At 41.3% G+C, this 20218-nt stretch overlaps 1 protein-coding gene across 1 annotated transcript; it reads left to right on the top strand.

The window, feature by feature from the left end:
• Window positions 1-1097: 1097 nt before the first annotated feature.
• DMC1 (DNA meiotic recombinase 1) lies at window positions 1098-17775 on the top strand. The gene is made up of 14 exons (XM_032996887.1): window positions 1098-1154; window positions 5468-5555; window positions 7142-7186; window positions 10103-10249; window positions 10546-10628; window positions 11237-11289; window positions 12203-12244; window positions 13426-13498; window positions 14130-14221; window positions 15023-15096; window positions 15193-15307; window positions 16150-16210; window positions 16757-16873; window positions 17560-17775. Exons 2-14 carry the CDS (start codon window positions 5496-5498, stop codon window positions 17627-17629), a joined length of 1032 nt encoding a protein of 343 aa, XP_032852778.1. The 5' UTR covers window positions 1098-1154; window positions 5468-5495; the 3' UTR covers window positions 17630-17775.
• The last annotated feature ends 2443 nt before the right edge of the window (window positions 17776-20218 follow it).

The raw sequence follows: 20218 nt of genomic DNA, 5'->3' as shown, positions 1-20218 counted from the left end.
TGTCCTTAACTCAAGGTAAACTAGAGGCAGCAAAATCTGTGTCTTTTTAATGCATAATCACTCCCAACAGTGCAGTTTTGAGTATTTTGTCAAGGTTTTGCCTCAGGATCTCAAGACTGGGACAGAGACATCACTCAGTCTCGCAGTACCATCTCTATTCCTTTCAGTAATTCTATTTTAACAATGGATCCCGCTTGTTTCTCCAGTCTGAACAATGAAGCTTGGCTGGTCTGATATTTTGCCAGTCCTATCCTGAGACCCACTGTATGCATACAGCTTTTGCAGTTCATATTAGTTCTCACCAAAGAGAAGGAAAACATAGGTAAGGTTGTTTCCTTGATGTAAAACTTAAGAGTCTGCCCCAACATATGCAGAGTTGCAGGCATATTTACAAGATGGACACAGCACTGAAAGAAGGGTACCAGAGACACTACAGATAAATGAGAGATTTGGACCAGAAGTGGCAGAAAGATAAACAAGAATTCCCTAAGTACAAAAAATTTGTGTGGATTCATCCTACTGTCTTCTGATAACCTGGATTTGATTATGCTGTTCTTTTATTTTGCTAGAGGTATAACGTGTTAGATAACAGAGGTTTCAGAAGAGCTTTCAGATGTGGAGAAAGAGGAGTGAGCTGTGATGTGTGGAGTGTTAGTACAAATTCCATGGGGCACATTAAAGCAGCATGACCTTTCCCAGAGACTGACTGAGGTGGAATCTGTTTGCCTGGCACTTTCTTGCAGAAAGGTTTTTGGCACATTTTGTTTTGGAAGCAGTGATGGTTAATTCTGATGTGAATAAGGAAGTAGTTAAAGTGAGACATCAGTGCAAGGCTATCATGATTTGTAGATTTGGGTCATTTTGGGGATATAATAGCTAACAACTTCCAAAGTGGTGCTGGACTTTTACTCTGTATATTCCTTTGTTGTAGGAGACATAAGAAAGATTTTACCTCGTTAATACTTGGATTGCCTTTGAAATATTCAGTATTCTTTCTCTCTCCTTCCCTCTCTCCCCCTCCAACATGTATTTTCAACTCTACAGGGAGAAAACCCCAAACAAACAATTGCTGCTAGAGAAGGGAGAGCTGAAGAATATGAATAAATTTCTGCATCTTTGCCCAGAAGCATTCTGCAATTCTGGGAAGATTTCAGGTATGTCACAGTTTTAGTCTGTAGTAAGTGAAATGCATTCCTATGGAAACCAGAAAGCACAGTTCTTCCAAAACAATTCAGACATAAATGTACGCTCATATCCCAGGCTGAATCTTCATGGGCTATATTCTGGAAGGCCAAATACCAAATTATTCTGCCCTGGTTAAAAACAGGCAAACTGCCAATTTGAAAGTTCAGAGAATGCATTAGCTTGTATATTTGACTTTATGCGGATCATTTGATCCACATAAATCTGAATCAAAATGAGACAACCAAAAAAACCGCACATGATTTCCCTGCTACAACCAAGGATTAAAATGGTCCATGAGGATGAAAAAATCGGCTGGATACTTAGTATTTTTATGGTAATGGTTTGGCTTTGGTCTTGTCTTGTCCAAACTGGTATGAGAACTCAAGTGAGAGGAAACGCTGATCACAGGAGGGTATCTCATAGCCAGCGCCTCACTCACAGCTGGAGGTGCACTGGTCAGCAGCAGAACCTCTAAAAGGGAAGGAGCAGACTCTGGGATGCCCTGACTCACTTGGCTGGTGTGTAATGTGATGGGGTACGTGGGGTTATTGCACAGCTCCAGCTGGAAGTCGAATGAGCAGTTAACGATCATGCAGTGTTTTGAAGATGTAGAATGTAATCTGTTGCCCAAAGTAGCACTTCAGGAATGGAAAATAATCTTCAGATTCTGGGCATTCACTGACCCCTCTGAGAACAGTTTTACGAATTAGAAGGCTAATGGAGGGAAGATTGTTTGTAGAGGCATTAGCTGCTGCAGAGCCATTCAGCAGCACCAGAAGGATCATTCTGCAAGTGCATTCAGTTCTGGAATAAAAGTCTACTTTGTGAAGGAATTCATCTTTAAAGGGCTGTCTGCCTAAGTGCTCTTCTGGAATAACTCTTGCGGAATAATGCAGTCTTCAAAAGCAGTGCCAGCCAGTTCCTCTGGATAGACAAAGCCTTGGGCACTCAGGATTAGGCTTTAGGTACTTGGATAAATCCCTTGATGTCTCAAATGAGGACGCTGCGAGCGCTCCTGTGATGAGCTGACAATGGTTAGGGGCTGTGGGTTTTGTTGGCTTCCCCGACCTGGCTAGCACTGACGACACCCACATGCGCTTTTAACCTCCCACGGGCGCAGGGTGGGGAAATTTTCACAAAGCACCTTGAAACAGGCTGAGATGCTGCTCCCATCCCTCCTGAACACCCCCCCCCCCCCCCCCCCCCCCGGCAGAGACCCCAAGGGGCAGCCAGCAACTCCCCCTGCCCTCAGGAGTGCGCTGACACCTCCTTTATGTGCAGTTCTGTACCGACTGTGCTACCAGAGGCAAGCAAAAACAGGGGATTGCTCACCAAACACTGTCTCCATGAAGACTGGAGAAGTCTTGTAGAAGCGTTCCCATCCTGAGAAGCACCTTTCCCATCCTTTTAAAACGGCAGATTAAGCCGTGTGTATGACTCAGCCTCATTTTCTTGTCCCGTGACTTCAGGCAAGTCACTTCTCTTCCAGCTTTCTGACACGTTTTGGCCGCCCAATCCAAAAATGCTGCGTGCCTCGTTTAGGAAGAGGTGTGTGGGGCACCCTGAAAAATTAAGGCTGAGCCGTGTGGGATTGAACGCCCTCCAACCCAACGCCACTCCGCGTTTTTAATTAAGCCTGTCTTTGCCAGCTGTAAAATAAGGGTAATACAACAGTCCTTAGAGATGGAAAATAGTGCAGTTAGATTTTAGAAGAGCGAGTAACGGATGACAGTAATCCAACTGTGTTTCAGCGCGGGGAGGGGGGGGGGGGGGGGGTGAGGAAAGGGGCAGCCTCCGCTGCTTCCAGGCGCCCGCGCGCCTTTCCCTCACGGCGGCAGCGGGCGCTGCAGCGCGAGGGGGCGCCTCGTTTTGGCGGGAGGGCAGCCTCTCCCCCTGTTGCCCCGCCCCCCCCCCTCCGGCGGGAAAAGCTCCGGGTCTCTTCCCTCAGGAGGAGGCGGGCGGGCGGGCAGAGCAGCCCGGGCGGGTTTGGGGAGCTCGGATCCCGGCGCGATTCCGTGGGGTACTGTAACTGCCACTCGCGGCCCCGCGCTCCCCTGAGGTGCTCGGGGGACGAGCTGCGTTTTAGTTACCGTTGTTGTGTTGGCGGGGAATTTGTGGTGCTCTACGGGGGAGGGAAGTTCTGCGGTGTCTCGCCAGTTGGGAACAGGAAATTACATTCCTTGAAGAGGCAGCTGGCGAGGAAAAGCCAAGTAAACCCGTGTGTTGATATATGATTAATCATTTATTTTTCTCTGAGACAATAGATGTGAAATTCCACCAGGGCATGCCTAGAGGCAGGCCCGATCGCCTCCTGCCCTTTGACGTGGGGCACAAACTCAGCTGCAGTCAAGTCAGCTGTGATGGCTCTGTCAGCTCAAAATCCACTCATCAAACCCAAAGCTTGATGTGCTGGGGCCGGGGCCCTGTCACACTGGCCGTCTGTGTCGAAAGGAGTGCAGCACGCAGGCTGCGCTCACATATCCTAATTAATAGCTCCCAGGGCAGTAACAGGAGGGTCAGGGCACCCAACGTGGCACAAAAGTGTTTGTGTTTCCTCACAGAGATCCTCGCTTCTTCATGGATTTGCTGTGTTGTCTCAGACTTTCACCCTTTTATCCGGTTCATTGCAGACAGCAGTGGCTGAAATCCTCTGGCCCTTTGGTGCGCCAACGCAGCAGCGACAGGAGGACCCTCCACTAAACAGGAGGATTTTATTCATCCCTAGAGCTTTTAGTAGGCTGTGGTATAATTTCTCAGTTTTCCCTCGTAGCCTGCAGGAAGGCACAGGTCTGGGTTTACCTCATTTTTCTGCTGGGAGATGCCAATTGCCTAAATACAGGAAGTAGGAAAGCCATGACCTGTTCAGCCGTGCTTGGAGGAATGCAGGATTATGTGCGTTTTGGGAGGATATTTTTAATGGAGAAAAGGAATTGTAATATGATTGCAATGCCTTTTGCATTACCTGTTTTTCTTCCTTCAGTATTTGAAGATAAGGGGTTGTTAAAATCTATTCAAGTATTTTTTAATTAATGTTTTACTGTGCTTTTTTTTCTGATACAAGGCATAATGTAAAGGCATGATTTCTCACTCCATAATTGCCAAGATTCTGAAACAGAAATGACATATATCCTGACACTATCAGAAACAACTGATTTTATAGGAATATTTTGATTAACTACTAACAGAAGTGACTCTATTGTATTTTTCACTACAAAACCCAAATAAAGTAATTCTAAAATTATAATATTTTCTTTCTCACTTCTCCCATCCTCTCTATACACAAGATTCTTGCAAGGAAATTAGGCAGACCTTAACTATCCACTTAGAAGCTGAAAAAAGCTATTTGCAGATATGTAGTCTAAATTATTTCATTCTCTGCTAGATGTAGCCCATCTTTGTAGTTTCATAATAAACCTGTCTTACCTTTCATGGATTTTATTAACAAGGATGAGCAAACAAAAATATATACACATCTGGATGAGTCAGTTTACAAAACTTTTGATCAGCCATAGCTAGAACAATGAAAGCAAGCTCACGATTAAGACAGAAGCAACCTATCCATTTACAAAACCACAAAAATGATACAGCAGGTTATAAGATCATATTTATAAAGAGCTACTTTGTATTAATTTTTCTTGCATTCTTAACATTTAAGGAGGTTCTATTTTGCTTTTTACTTAACCATGCTATCAGTAAGTGCCTATTCTGGTTCTAGGCTCTAGGTATTCTGAACTCCAGCAAGAACTTGAAAACAAATACAGTTTTATAGTCTACTCTTAAGATATGTGACTATGGAGTTGCAGCCTTCTCAATAGCACTGTTTTGTGGGCTTCCTGTCACATAAGGATGGGGAAGCTGAGATGTTGCATAGTCTTTCCATTACCCATTCCATCTGCAACTATGCTGACTTTTGTTATAAAAATACAGACTGCCTTCAACTTTCTTACCAGAATAAATTCCTCTTATGATAAATCATTTTAAATGTTTGCACCTCCAAACTCATCTCTGACCCAAGATTCTCACAAGGGAATGAAATCTCTTCCTAATACCTGTTAAACCCTTTCTAGCCAAACTGGTTCATCTGAGAGTAATGCAATAGATTTTCTCCTTTTGGTCTAGTAGGTCAGATAATGAAGAGTTGGAAGCAGAATCTGAGTTTGAATCCATATGTGGTGGCATACTGAGAAGGTTTTGCAGTTCAAGGACTTTGTAAAATTGCTCTTACAGACATTTACTCATTTATTGCCACGCCAATACTATCTTTGTTTCCATTTCCCAATAGTGATCAATACTTTATTTCCTGCTCTTTCATGATGAAGGCCATGGAGGATCAAGTAGTCCAAGAAGAACCACGATACCATGACGATGAGGTAAATTTATGGTTGATTGAAAAATATGTGCAGCAAATGTTTGAAGGCATTTTGATAGTGTTATGAAATCTACGGAGAGACAGGAAGCCCCCAAAGACCATCAGGGAGTTCAATGCATTTAAAATGTTGTTCCATCTTAATACCAATAAAATCTCATTCTCCTGGTCCCTGTACAGCCTTGCTCTTCAAGTACTCTTCATAAACCTCTCAAAAGCTATGCATAGTTTTTAATAGGATTATCATTGTTTCTTTATATTTTATACTTCTATATTAAATGCAAGGGGACTGTCAGTTAATTTTATGCTTCCAAGGAATGGTCATCAGCCTGAAAAGACTCAGAAACTGTGTGTTGGGGGGTTTTGGTAGTGGGGGAGGGGGGCTACAGTAGTGGCTCCTGTAAGAAGCTCCCCCAGCTCCAAGTCAGACGAGCCAATTAGTGACTGTGGCTACACTGCTGTGATAACATATTGAAGAAGGGGAACCTGAGAGGAAGAGGAGTGGTGGCAAAAATACCTATGCAAACACCGAGGTCAGCTGAAGAAAGGAGGAGGAGGGGGAGAGGTGTGCCGGAGCAGAGACTCCCCCGCAGCCCGTGGTGAGAGGACAGGCTGTCCCCCTGCAGCCCGTGGGGGGCCATGGTGGAGCAGATGCCCACCTGTGGCCCACGGGGGACCCCACGCCAGAGCAGGTGGCTGCACCCAAAGAAGGCTGGGACTCTTGAGGGAAGCCTGCGCTGGGATAATTTGACCCTGAGAGGATTGCCATGCGTGGGAGGGACCCACGCTGGAGCAGTTTGGGAAGAGCTGCAGCCCATGGGAGGGACTCATGTTGGAGAAGTTTGTGGAGGACTGTCTCCCATGAGAGGTACCCCACGCTGGAGCCAGGGTGGAGTATGAGGAGCCCTCCTCCTGTGGAGGAAGGAGTGGCAGAAAAAACTGATCACAATCCCCATCCCCTGCGCTGCTGTAGGGGAGGAGGTAGAAAAATTGGGAGCAAAGCTGAGCCCAGGAAGAAGGGAGGGGTGGGGGAAGGTGTGTTTTTTTTTTAAGATGTGGTTGTATTTCTCACTGTCCTACTCTGATTGGCAAATTAGTGGTGGTGGTGTTTGAGTTAAATTGATGTTCCTTTTTTCTTCCCCTAAGGAGTCTGTCTTTTGCCCCTGACCATAACTGGTGAGTCATCCCTCCCTGTCCTTGTCTTGATCTGGAGACTTTTATTTTATTTTGTCCTCCCCATGCCTGAGGGGGAAAGAGTGAGCAAGCGGCTGCATGGTGCTCAGTTGCCCTCTGGGCTTAAACTATGACAGACTGTGGCAGAAAAAATCAAGACGATGATGATAACTCAAGTTCTATTAGCAAAGCAGAGGATCGCTGGCCTGTGAAGGTACCCTTTGTGAAGAAGGTGGTAGGAAATGTGTGGCCCTTCTTGGCTCACTATGGCTTTGCTTACTTGGGTAGTCCAACAAGTTACGTATTATTAGGGAAAATCATTTAAATGTTTACAAATTTGAAACAGACACAGTGGGATAGATGTAATTACAAGAAAAAGCAAAGTCTGTTTTTATCTTTTTCTGCTATTTTTTGTAGGAATCCTTTTTTCAGGATATTGATCTGCTACAGAAGCATGGAATTGTAAGTATTAGAAGTTACTCTACCACATGGAATTGTCCATGTAAAGCTATTGGAAGGTTATTTCCAAAAGCGTACACACATTGATACAAGTAACTGAAATTCCTCCCTGCAATAAATTCTAAATCATTCATGGGAAGACAAATTTTGCTTCTGGTGATCAGACAGGTTTTCAGAAAATCTCATTCCCATCAGATTTCTAAATAAAGTGGCAAGATATTCAAAGTATTTAGCACCCAGCACTCTTGAAAAACCAACTACTTGCTAATTTATTTGAAAACTGTGATAGATTACTTCCTGTTCCTGCCAATCTTTGTAATTACTCCTGCATTTTTGGTGCCTGTGAAATTACACTGTGACAATTGTTGCTATACTATTTTCAGCATGCTGGTGAAGGGGTAGAGTGGGAGTGAGGAAGATATTAGTAGCTAGAGAAATAAGTGGTTAGTTTTCTTCAGCAAATATGAATTCCTATAATTGTTATCATCATCATTATCATATAAACATCAACTATTTATTTGAATTACTATTATTATATGTTTATCCAGGAGACTGGATCATGGACTGGAACCCTATTACATTCAGTGCTATAGAAGCAGAATAAAAAGTTGTGTTTGCCTGGAGTAATGTAAGATTTAACTCCAAGAAAAACGACGACAGGCAGATACTGACAGGGAGGACACAGACACAATGAGACAGCATTAGCACTATAGTTACAGGGCTCAGCACATCAGCAGTGTAATTGTTGTCAACTTTTTTTATTGGCAGTTCACTGACAGTTTTAAAGAGAGTTCTGAAGAAGAATCATGAGGTTGAGCTCTAACTATGGGGCAACATAAGAAAAATACAGAAATTCTTGTGTTAAAAATTTATCAAGTTGACCAAAGAGGCTGACCTCATGAGCTAGAAGGGAGCTGTACTAGCCTGTCAATATTAAGCGAGGCATGGTATGCAGAGAATTATACTAAGGTATGGATGGTCTCGAAAATAAAGAATTACGACTTAGGCTGTTCTGGCTTAATAAAGGTTTCCTGCTCCTTTTTGCCTTTTTTTTTTTTTTTTCTTTAATTCTTCCTTCCAAGTGGTTATTCCCACACCCAAGAGGAAGTTTTTGTTCTCAGATGTGCCAGTTTGTGTGAACATATGATGACCCATATCTGTTAAATTAATTCGCTGAAAGAAAGTGTTTTTATGGGTTTAGAATTTTTTTCCTAGGAGAGAGAAATATTTGCCAGAGCTGACAATGTGGCCACAAAGAGAGTCAGATTAGCACAACCAAGTCTGTGGTTTGATGTTCAGAAGTGTTTGGTAGGAATTAAAGGTGCTGCTTCCCCGCAGCCTTTGCTGAGTGTTCCTGCCCCTAGAGCATGCTACCCCATCTTCCAGCACATCGGCTTTTGCAGCCACCCTGGGAACTGGATTTGTGAATCAATTTGTCCAAAAGTTATCACAACAAAAAATGTGGTTTAGGGTTTGTTTTTTTTTTTTTTGTTTATTTGTAAATTCTGTCTGCTGCCTTTTCCACCTCAGAGGCACACAGCTGGGGTGTGGCTGCAACATGAGGTGGAGCACCAGGACAAGCAGCGGGTGTGAGGGGGCAGGCGTGTAGGTATGTTAAGCCAGGAGTATTGAAGGCCAGCCTGAGGAGGTGTATATCCTAGGGCCTTGGCTGGTACCTAAAGTGTTGGTGAAAGATGTATCTGTGCAGGGGAGAACAAGAACTTCTGTAACCAGGTCTACCACACAGACCCTTGCAGTGCAGAACAGCCTTAAGTTTGATGTGACCAGCAGGAGAGAGCCACTGAAGAAATGCAGAAGTGGAGTAATGCGTTTAGTGTTTTGGTCTAGAAAAATTATCTTTGCAGCAGTAGTCTGTTGTCCGAACAGAAATCCACAATAAAACAGCTCAATCGTTTTTATATTGCTGCTGTATTCTTTTGGGTGGAAGAGTAATTTTTATTCGTGACTGATTTTACCCCACCCATCCCTACGAATGTAGTAAGCAAAAAACATCACAGGGTGAGAAATAATCTTCCAAATGAACATGACTAATTTCTCACATAACCCCCCTCTATTCTTATGTCCTATGCACCCACACACTCTTGATAAATAAATGATACATCCAGTTTGTAGTTTTTTTCAAAGAAAAATCTTGGATGGAAACGGTAAATTGAAATATTATCCCACATCTATGTTTAGAAATGCGAGTGTAGAAAACATACTATTTTTTCTTGTGAGTAATCTGTTGCTTGCCTTTAAGTTTCCAGTGATGTCAGAATCATAAAATGAGGTGAGAGGAGGCAAAATGTGTCAGTAGGGCAGTGACTGAAGTCATATTGGACCCAATTTATGAAAAACTCTAGTAGTTCATTCCAGCCCAAAGTGCTGGTCAGATCTGGAGGTTACGTGTGTTTTAAACTGGAACTGTGAACATGCAGAAACAGCACAGCAATTTAGAGTCAGCATCTGATGATCCCCGTGAGTCAGCTCCCAATTATCTACAGATTGCCTGGTTTTACAGATTATCTGTACTAAGGGACCAAGGACAGATTGAGTGTTATAGGGTTTACTAAACTGGGTTCCACACTATCTGAAATAATCTGTACTGTTTCTTTACTACCAGCTTGAATCTAGAAAGACTGACACTGAACAGGGGCAAGTAAATACGACTGGACCCGGGACACCTTTCTCTCAAGAGCACCAAGATCTGGTCTCCACACCACGATCCTTCGCACCACTGTTACTCAAAATTTTCTGTTGTTGGTGCCACAAACTACATAACAATTAGTTTACTGTAATCTGTTTCTTTCTTGGTGAAAATATATACATATGGAAGTATAATAAAATGTTTCAAAGGTTCACTTCGCTTTCTTGTTGTTAACTGTCACGAGTATTCACAGAAGGGAACTTTCTTCACAGAATGTAGCAGATATTAAAAAACTGAAGTCAGTTGGGATCTGCACGATCAAAGGAATCCAGATGACCACAAGACGGGCACTGTGCAATGTGAAAGGGCTTTCAGAGGCCAAAGTGGACAAGATTAAAGAAGCCGCAAACAAGCTTATTGTAAGCCAGTCACTTTCCTGATAGTTTCAATGTATGCTGGCCTTTCCAAAATGCTGTGCAACATTTCTCTTAACAGATTTTTTCACCACACCATCAAGATAATTTTGAAAATTATTCTGCTCATTACACTTAAAGGGATAATACTTTACAACAACCAGACAAGTGCTGTGGTGCTTTTCATACCCAACCTGTGTAAATGAGGAGAGGTGGAGATAAGATGTTCATGTGGAATATTGCACTTTGCCTTCAGGTTAAAGCAACAATAAACCTCTTGTGTTCTCTTTGGTCTTCCTTAGGAACCTGGCTTCCTGACCGCCTTTGAGTACAGTGAAAAACGGAAGATGGTATTTCATGTTTCTACCGGCAGCCAGGAATTTGAGTAAGCTTATTTCTACTTAAATCCTTCCTTATTCCAAATAGTTCCAATAATCACATTTGCTACAGTCTTTAATGAGGCATGAAAATATAAAGGAATAAATATTCAGCTAGGACACGTAGATTACCTTGCATGTGGAGCTAGTGCTGGTTCAAAAACGCCTGCATCAGTAAGCAACAAAACCAACTCCTTTTCTGGGGGGAAACTGGACTTTGTACAGTCATTGTAAATAAACAGAGTTTGCATCCAGAAATCCTGAGCATATCATCATTTTTTTCACCTGGTCAAAACAACCTGCAGGTCTCAGGTCAAAATTATAAGTCTTCAAGACCTCCCTTGAAAAATTTTAATGGAATGTTATCTTCTCAAAGGTACTTTCTCCTTTTATTCCAGTAATAATTTCTATAGATCTTTTTCACACAGAAAGGGAGGTTAAGACAGAATTAATTATTAATGAATCACTGATCATTTAGTGCCCTGAACTTAATGCACCAAGTGAGGGGCTTTAGGGCAGAAATAACTTTTCTTATAGTAGTAAAAATTTCTGGTTTTTACTTTTCTCTTCTGATTTTGTGGATTTAACTATGTCATAATCCTTTCCCTTTCTCCAGTAAACTTCTGGGTGGTGGGATTGAAAGCATGGCAATCACTGAAGCCTTTGGAGGTGAGAAAACCACATTAAATGAGTATTACTGAACAAAGAGTTGCAGCTCAGTTTAGATTTTAAATCAAGCTGGATTAATTCTATCAGATTTATTACATTGTAGTCATAAAGATGAGTATCTGCATGAGTATAAGAAGAAAGAATCCACTTCTCTTTGTGTTTTTCCATTTTTCCTCTTCATTTGCCTGCAGACTAAGTTTGAGCTGAGTAATCATTAGCTTTGGGACATGCTGATTCAGTACAACATAGCATTATCAATAACATTACTGTGTCATATAGGAAAGATTTCCCTGATGCAGTAGGTGTTCCCTTCCAGTAACAAAACTGCCACAAAAGATATTTCATTTACACACACTTAGGATACATCGCATTTTATGTAAGATTTTGAAATGACAATTAAGCTACTATTATAGTAAATTTGATCAGTTACTGGTTAACACTTCAACAACAATAAGGGTTCATAAAACACTGTACTCTTCCCTTCAGGAAAGATAAACTGGAGATTAACATGATTTGATATAATGAGATGAATAAACTCATAAGCTTCTCCTTGATTGTTTTACTGAAAATGAAACTGGGCCAGATTAGTGGAATCAACCATTTCTTCTCCCCCCCAGTTAACACTTTTCCACAAGAGCCATGGGTTTTTTTAACTTCTACACAGAAAAGAATAAATGACCTTAGCAGTCAAGCATGATCAAATTAAAGCATTTCAGATTTTGCTTTTCATGTAACACATTTCTAATGCACCGAATGTGACTTATAAACTGGGGTTAAATGATTTTAAAAGGTAGAGACAGAGATCAGTTTTGATAAGTAGGAGTGTTTCTTACTGCAGTAATGCCTGAATCTGGCAAACTCAGAAAAAAACCCTGACCTTTTTTTTTTTTTTCTCTTTTTGTTTATTTAACAGAGTTCCGGACAGGCAAAACCCAGCTATCTCACACCCTTTGTGGTAGGTGTAATACCTTAGAAGTTTTTCTCAGTGAATCCATTATTCATAACTGTTTCACAATTAAAGCACACAGAGACAAGTCAATCTTTATTATCTCTAGAAATACAGTGAAACAAACCTTGGTGACTCTTCCTCAATTAATTGTGTTTGAGTAGAGAACTCATATAAATGTTTACTTTTTAATACTGCTCATATCAGTGTAAATTTTGCCATAAGGAGAGAAGATGAGAGAGATTGATGTGAAACACACCTCCTGGAAAAGCAGAGCACAAATATGTGTTACAGGTAGATGGGGCATTGCTCAGAAAAGGGCACAGGCAAGATTCATTCTCAGCAACTCTTTTAATTTCCTGGTTTCAAGAGGTTTTGCTGAATATGACATTCTGAAAGGGCACTGAAAGGATACTACTGGCTGACAGTAACTGGATAAACAAGGACTTTGGCAGTCACCGTATTTGAGCAGTGCCAAATACAGCAGGACTCTGATTTCCCAGTGACATCTCTCAATGTGTAAATAGTAGTAGATAATAACTAATATAACTGTAGATGCTGATGGAATATACCAGACACTGGGTAGGTAAACATTCTTTTCAATGAACCCTATACTACAAAGGGAATTATGGCATCTTCTGGAAAAATAAGGCCTCTTCCATTTAGTCCAGTCTAATGGTCAGCAGAGTCATACCCTTTTGCATGAATGACTACAACTGAATTGAGTATTTTAGCTTATTCACTCCAATGAGACTACACCCACAATCAGTAACTATTCACATATCAGGAAAAATTCGTATCCAAAGAACTTTTGATCATATGAGTTACAGCTGTTAAAAAAGCCCTACTAAATCAGTATCACTAATTTGGGCAGGGGATTAAGAGGATGCTTTGTGTGTAAGAACTTATTAATAACATCCTTACCTATTTTCACTATAAAGATGGCACTGAGTAAAACACAATTTTGACACCATTAATTAAATCTCATCTGATCTCCAATTGAGAAAAGTGGCTTGTTTCTTCTCAAGACGGCAGTAAGACTTGAGATACTTGTGATTTCCACATTGATTAAAACTGGTGGCTCTTTGTGATATGGATAAGCAGTCATATTTTATTAAAAACTAATAATAGAGGGAGTAAGAAACAATCTTTCCTGCTTTTTCATTTTGATGTTCTATGATTCACTGTAGTGACAGCTCAGCTTCCAGGACCAAATGGCTACACAGGCGGGAAGATTATCTTCATTGATACTGAAAACACTTTGTATCTTTTAAACTGTTAAAAGCTACAGGTACCATGAACTGGAAAGACAGTTCATTTTGTAATAAGCAAGTAGGAGGCTCCAGATAGCTTCACACATGTAAAACATTATGACTGACACAGAAACCCTGGAGAGCACAGTGTGTAGTGGCCCACAAGGCAGAGACTTTTTTTCTCTGTCATTTCATGTAATCCAACCTGGAAAAAATAGAGTTAGGATACAGATTTTATTTCAACTGTTTTTCTGAGTTCTAATATGCCTCCTCCAGGTGATAGAAGCTTTTCTGTTTACTTCAAGAGAAATTCATATAAGTACTAAACATTATTTTTAACACTTCATATCTGTGGTAGAATGTGCATAAACATGTTTTGCTCATGGCTAAATTCCTAGAGCACAGATGTCCATATGTCAGCCCCCCCCCACCTCAAACCCTAAACACAAAACAACTATCATTGTGAGCCCAAAACTATCTTTAGGGTATGTGGAATAGTGTAAAGAGAAAAAGTCAGTCTTCTCTAGGATCAAAATAAATATTCTCCTCTGGTTTTCCATAGTTCTATTTTGGAATGGAGATTTATTATTTTCAGAGCATGGTTTGTACAAAGAGAAATCCTTAACTTTGACTAATGCCAGCCGACCAGACCGTCTTCGTGACATTGCTGATCGTTTCAGTGTTGACCATGATGCAGTACTTGACAACGTGCTGTATGCACGTGCATATACTAGTAAGACCATTATTGCAAACGCCATGATACCTGTGTTTTTTCTCCAAGGCTCCCATTTTAACAGTTCTCAGTTTATTAACTGGGATTGCCCACTGAGGATCATAAAGAATGTTTTGCTGCTAACAAAAGAAGTTTTGAGTTTGCTTCCATTTTCTGCTTCTGGTGTTGAAGCTCAATATTAGTATCCCAGCTCGGCTGCACTATGTAACGTTTTGCAGCTTGCTGCAACATTAAGTGAACTCTGCCATGTATATGATGAGTGTCAGTAGCACCTCAGTAAGAGAAGCACCAATTAATGTAACCAAGATTGCCTGAATGCAGGCTAATTCTATAAATGCTGTTGAGAAATTCTCTATGATCTTGGGAATGGAACTTTATAGCGACAGCTCTAACACACTCTGTCACAAGACATTGCATTAAAATTTCAAGAAATTTTTAAATGGGACTTTTACTTTGAGACTACAATATGGACATGAATAATATGATTAATACAATTTCTCTGTGTGATTTAATTCAATATTAAATTCAAATGTTTATATTGCTTTTCAGTTCTTAACAAAAAAGTTGTTTTCATGCAGAGTTTTGTTGTGAAGTTCTTCACACCGAAGTTTTGTTAGCTGGGCAAGTGGAAACTGTTGAGTATTGTACAGGTGGCTTGTTATTGGGCACTGGATTTAAAACTGCTGGCAGTGAAAATATAAACAGTGCAGGCATTTAAAGTGGAATTTAAAAATTCAGGCTTTTGTTCCTTCAGAGCTCATTCTGGTCCTAATTTCACTTGGCAACTGTACTTCTCACCAGGTGAACATCAGATGGAATTGCTTGACTACGTAGCAGCCAAGTTCCATGAGGAAGCGGGTATCTTCAAGCTATTGGTACAAGACTAATTTTTTTTGTACGCATACCGCTTTCAGAATAAGTTTTCCTATTTCTTTCACTATATTTACTTATCTAGCATAATTACAATGCAGATCATTGACTCCATAATGGCACTTTTCCGTGTGGATTTCAGTGGTCGTGGAGAGCTGGCTGAACGACAACAGAAACTCGCTCAGATGCTGTCAAGGCTCCAAAAAATATCAGAAGGTAAGGGAAACATTGCAAGGTTTGGAAAATGTGGACTGGAGTTACTGAAACAGTAGCTGTTGGTAGCATGACCACCCAGTAGTCTGAGCGTATTATCAATCAGGCATTGGCCCAGGAGTCTTTCCTCACTTCACACCTCTGTCAGTTACCAAAAAGATTGAACTGATAATATATTATTTCAAGATGACAAATTAAGGAATCTTTAGAACTATTTGACATATAGAGTCTTTCTTGAAATACTGTTGAGAGAAGTCCTAAATGAGAGAATAGGTTATAGAACTGGACATATATCCACCAAGAGAAATTGTCTTCTCCAAATTTCAACAGTCTGAATGCACGAGAAACATGAAGAACAGAAAAAAGGATGAAGGCACAGAGAGATAAAAAAAGCTGTGCTCGTTGCCATGTTCCCTGTATTTTGCCATGCTCTGAGGGATGCTGACAGGGTAAATAGGGTTCCTCCTCTTTGAAGGACTATTGATAAGGAATGAGTAAATGTATTTTCATACAGTAAATACATAAATAAATAACACAAACAGACAAAGGGAGGGAGAGGGAGCTGAGGGCAGGGAATCAATGGAGAAGATGGGAACTGAGAAAGACTGGTTCAGTGGAATTTTGAAAAGTGCTCATTTTTGATGTATTACAGCTGAAGTCACACATGAGCAAATTTAGGCTGTCTCCTGATTAACTCCAACCACCAGACATAAAGAGTATTTGCTTCTCTTTCATTTGAAATTTGAAGTGCTTCGGCAGCAGCCTTGCTTTTACCATAGATGGGAGAATATTTTGGAATTCTTATTGGATACAGTCCACCATCCTTGTGTTGTTTTCTATTGCAGAATATAATGTGGCTGTGTTTGTGACCAACCAGATGACTGCTGATCCAGGAGCAACTATGACGTAAGATAGTTTTTCTCTCTCTTTTTAAAAAAAATTATTCTCTTCTGTATTACATATTTAGTAGAGATGAGAACTGAGATTGTATGGAGCAAGAGGCACCAAAATGAAGGTTCAGATTGGTCATTGGTCCCTCTGGTGTGACGAATCATTCATGGATGACACCTATAGGTTTCTCTGGTTTTGTAATGGGTTTTTTTATGTTTATCTGCTGATTGGTATGATGGCTTCTTTCACTGTGACTTGAACAAAGAGAACAAGACATAAGGAGTAGTGAAAAAGCACCTCATTTTCTTTTGGAGCAGCTTTGAAGTTTAAGGTGTGTATTTCTGAAGCCTCTTGAATTTAATGAGAGGAAAATTATGCCAGCACTGAACATTTGAACATCCTATCTTGAGTCTTAACATCCTATATCTTAAAGTCATTTTTTGATATATTTACCTATTTATTATTCATCACTGAGTTCAACACACCTCATGTGACAGTTAATCACATTCTTAACCTATGAAATTTGCACAGTGAATCATCACAATTTTCTTGCTAATTTAGCTTTCAGGCAGACCCAAAAAAGCCCATTGGGGGCCACATCCTTGCTCATGCTTCGACTACCAGGATTAGTTTGAGGAAAGGGAGAGGGGACCTGCGTATTGCAAAGATATATGACAGGTAAATCACCCTTTCTTCACAGAAAGGAAACTGTTATGAGCAACTGTAAAGTGACAAAGTTCATGGTACTGAAACTTAATAGTTTGACAGCTGACTCACGGTTTCAAACTAGCTACGTTTCTGCATGGTAAGTTGGGAGAAAATCTGAAAGGACAAACTAATTAACAGACTTACAAGTTATCTTGCATATTGCATACATTAAATTATGTAATCTTTCATCATATATCCTACTAGATGCTCAACTCTTAAAGAAGACCATCAAATAGTTTGGTAAGACTGGTGGTCCCTTGGCAGGAAAATTCCAGAGCTGTTAAACTACTATGTTTTGTTGACAAAATTAGTATCATTTTACCTGGTAAGCTGTGGCAGACACAAGTAATTCAAAATCGTACTAGTGGAACTGCATGGAGAGACCAGTGTTTCTGCTCAGGAACTAAGAAATTGAAATGAGAGTTTGCACAGACAGAAACTTTTCTTCCCCTCCCTTGTGTCTGTCATCTTCCAAGAGGTGGATTTCACATTTTCTGATCTTGATAATATTGATCACATTCTAGTTTGCACATAGGTATAAAGACGTTGAAGGTTATAAAGACAAGTTGCTTACACTTAGAACATTTTGGGTACTGATTCACAACTACATTTAACATAGGGAAACCCACAAGGTTCTTCTTTCTTTTTTTCCCCAGCCCCGAGATGCCTGAAAATGAAGCCACATTTGCAATAACTGCTGGAGGGATCGGGGATGCCAAAGAATAGGCAAAAACCGGATATAAATGTACAGCTGAAAAACACCTGGGCAGTTGGGATAAAGATTTGTGCAAGGTCACCAGCTGCCTGGCTGCATTTATATTTTTGGGGAACCATTTCAGATATTTTAGGAGAACATTGGGACGGACACTGTACAATTCAGCTTTACTGATCTTAATAGACTTTTGTTCATTTAGGGTCTTTGCTTTTCAGTTGAACTTTCAGCAGACAAAGATTTCAGAAACAAGCTTGTGAATTGCTCAAAGAATCCTCTTCCCATATTTTATGAAAATCAAAACTGTCCTTTTACATGAGATTAATACACTCTTTTTTAGTTCCTTTCAAAGAGAGTGTCTATGTGGTAGAATTTAATAGTGTGAAATGGAATAAACTCAGTTATAAAATTGACAGAAATAGATGGAAAAGGCAGTGGCAGGAGCAACAGCCCAAGAACTTGATGGACTTCATTTTTGTATTTTTATTTACCATTTTCTACTTTTTGGAGAGAATGTTTTAAAACTGTTCCTATTAAAGTTAAAAATAAATATTACGAATTGGAAAAGCGCTCTGCTTATGTTTGGGTACTTTGAATCAAACACTGCTCTCAGTGATCTCACCGATCCTTCCCGTGAGAGAAATAAACCATGTGCAACCCAACATTTTAAACCCTTTTGTCTAGTTCTCTAAAGAAACGCTTTATATAATTGCTTTGTCAGACTCCTAATATAAGAATATTAAAGATTAATATTAAATAATATTAAATATTACTATTAAAAGCAGAAGAAAACAAAACCAGTGACCAGAGGAGAGCGGCTGGCACCAGTACTTACACTGAGGGAAAGGCAGTTATGACTCGGCTTGCTGAGGGAATGTGCTGCCTGGCCTGCCAGCACAGGCACAGCTCCGAACTGGCCAGAGATGTATGGCACGGAGGGTAAAAGAAGAAGCTAGGAGTAAAGAGAGAACTGGGCAATCAGGGGACAAAATACCAATTCAGTCTGCATCGCCTCCAGTGCTCATGGAATTGTTTGTTTTAAAGTAAACTCAACAATTTATATATTAGACACTTTAAGGGAAGGCCTTATTTTGTCCTCTTGTCTAAACGTGCTAATTAAAATGGGTCTAACTTTGGTGACTGGTTAGAGAGCTTGTCCTCACTGATATGAGAATTTTTTCATTTAGAGTAACTAATGCACATAAGATAACATGAAATAAAAAGGCAGTGATGACTAGAAATTCATCCAAGCCTGGCACTGTAGCCAGGGTTTATCTTCTGACAGAGCTAGAGTGTTTGCCTTCCTTGAGTGGCTTCTTAACGTATCTTTGATATTTTACCTGAGGTAAAGTACTATTTTTCGTAGTGGAGAGAAGTCTAGAGAACCAAAAGCAGGGAGTCTGGCTGATCTAAGCCAGCCAGGAATGGATTAGCCGTTGCCATTTAACCTAACATCTAGTTCTTTGCATAGGCCAGTCTTTCCTGCACTAGGCTTTCATATCTAATGGCCAAGTACCAAGTGCCAGTGAGAGCTTACAGTATCAATTGATTCCCTCCCACCCAGCCACTTAGAAAGGCCCAAGTTTCTTCCAACATTTTATTTTAAGCACCAAGATTGCTTTTCGCCTTCTCACATATGCCATATATACATACAGCAAGTAAAACTAAAACAGTAAACAATCTGTGTCTTGTTCAAGGCCAAGTTATTTGTTCCAAGGGTCTGAAAGTAAAGGGGACTCACTTTCTCCTCTGTCTGTCAACTGATTTTGGATAACTTGACAGCCCAGAAAGCACGGCTGATCGCGCGGCTGTGGTCTGGGCCAAGGCTTGGTTTGGCTGGGGTCCGCAGACCACCCCCTAGACACGGCTTCTTCTGCAGGGATGGTCCGGCTGCCTTCGTGCTGTAGGTGCTTGAGGCCTAAGTACAGCACTGGAGAATTTACAGCCTATGCCATGTAATTGCCTCATGGCTTATTTTATCTTTTACCAAGGAGTCTCTCGGTGATGTGGGCAATCAAATGCTATCAGGCCACAAACACAGTGTTTTAAGCCGCGCCTGGTGTCCCTTTGGGTACTTTGAATCTCTTCAATCACTTGCAGTAACGGCACAGCGGGCAAAAGGGTGAATTCGTTTACTTTCTGGAGAGGTTGCCATGAACCTCCTGCAGCTCTGGAGGTGGCTGTGCGACCGGGGGTCTGTGGCACGATCCACGTTGGCGCCCGTTGTGCCATTTTCTCCCGGCCCTCTGGGGAAAGCAAACATCATGGCTGCTGTCACTCCCGCTCCTGCCCCGGCGCCTCGCCTAGATCCCCCTGATCATCTGCCAGGAACAAAAGCGGAGGAAAAACCCCAACCCACCGGACCCGTGCGGCGGAGGCCCGAGGGGCCGCTTCCCGCCGGGCCGGGCCGCCACCGCCCCGCGCCCCCGTCATTGTCTCCTCAGCCCCGCTGCCTCCCTCCACGGGGCCAACGGGCGCGTAGGCGAAAGGCCGTATTCTCCAAACCCGACTGCGCTGCAAAATTAACGTAATCCGCCGACCCTCCGCCAACCCAGCCGGCACAACCCGCGGAAGAATTTTACGCAAAACGCGCGGGCTCTTCC

The sequence above is a fragment of the Tyto alba genome, unplaced genomic scaffold (assembly GCF_018691265.1).
Source record: "Tyto alba isolate M040663 unplaced genomic scaffold, T.alba_DEE_v4.0 Super-Scaffold_2, whole genome shotgun sequence".
NCBI lineage: Eukaryota > Metazoa > Chordata > Aves > Strigiformes > Tytonidae > Tyto > Tyto alba.
The sequence above is the reverse complement of the archived record's forward strand: the minus strand, read 5'-3'. Positions and strand labels throughout refer to the sequence as shown.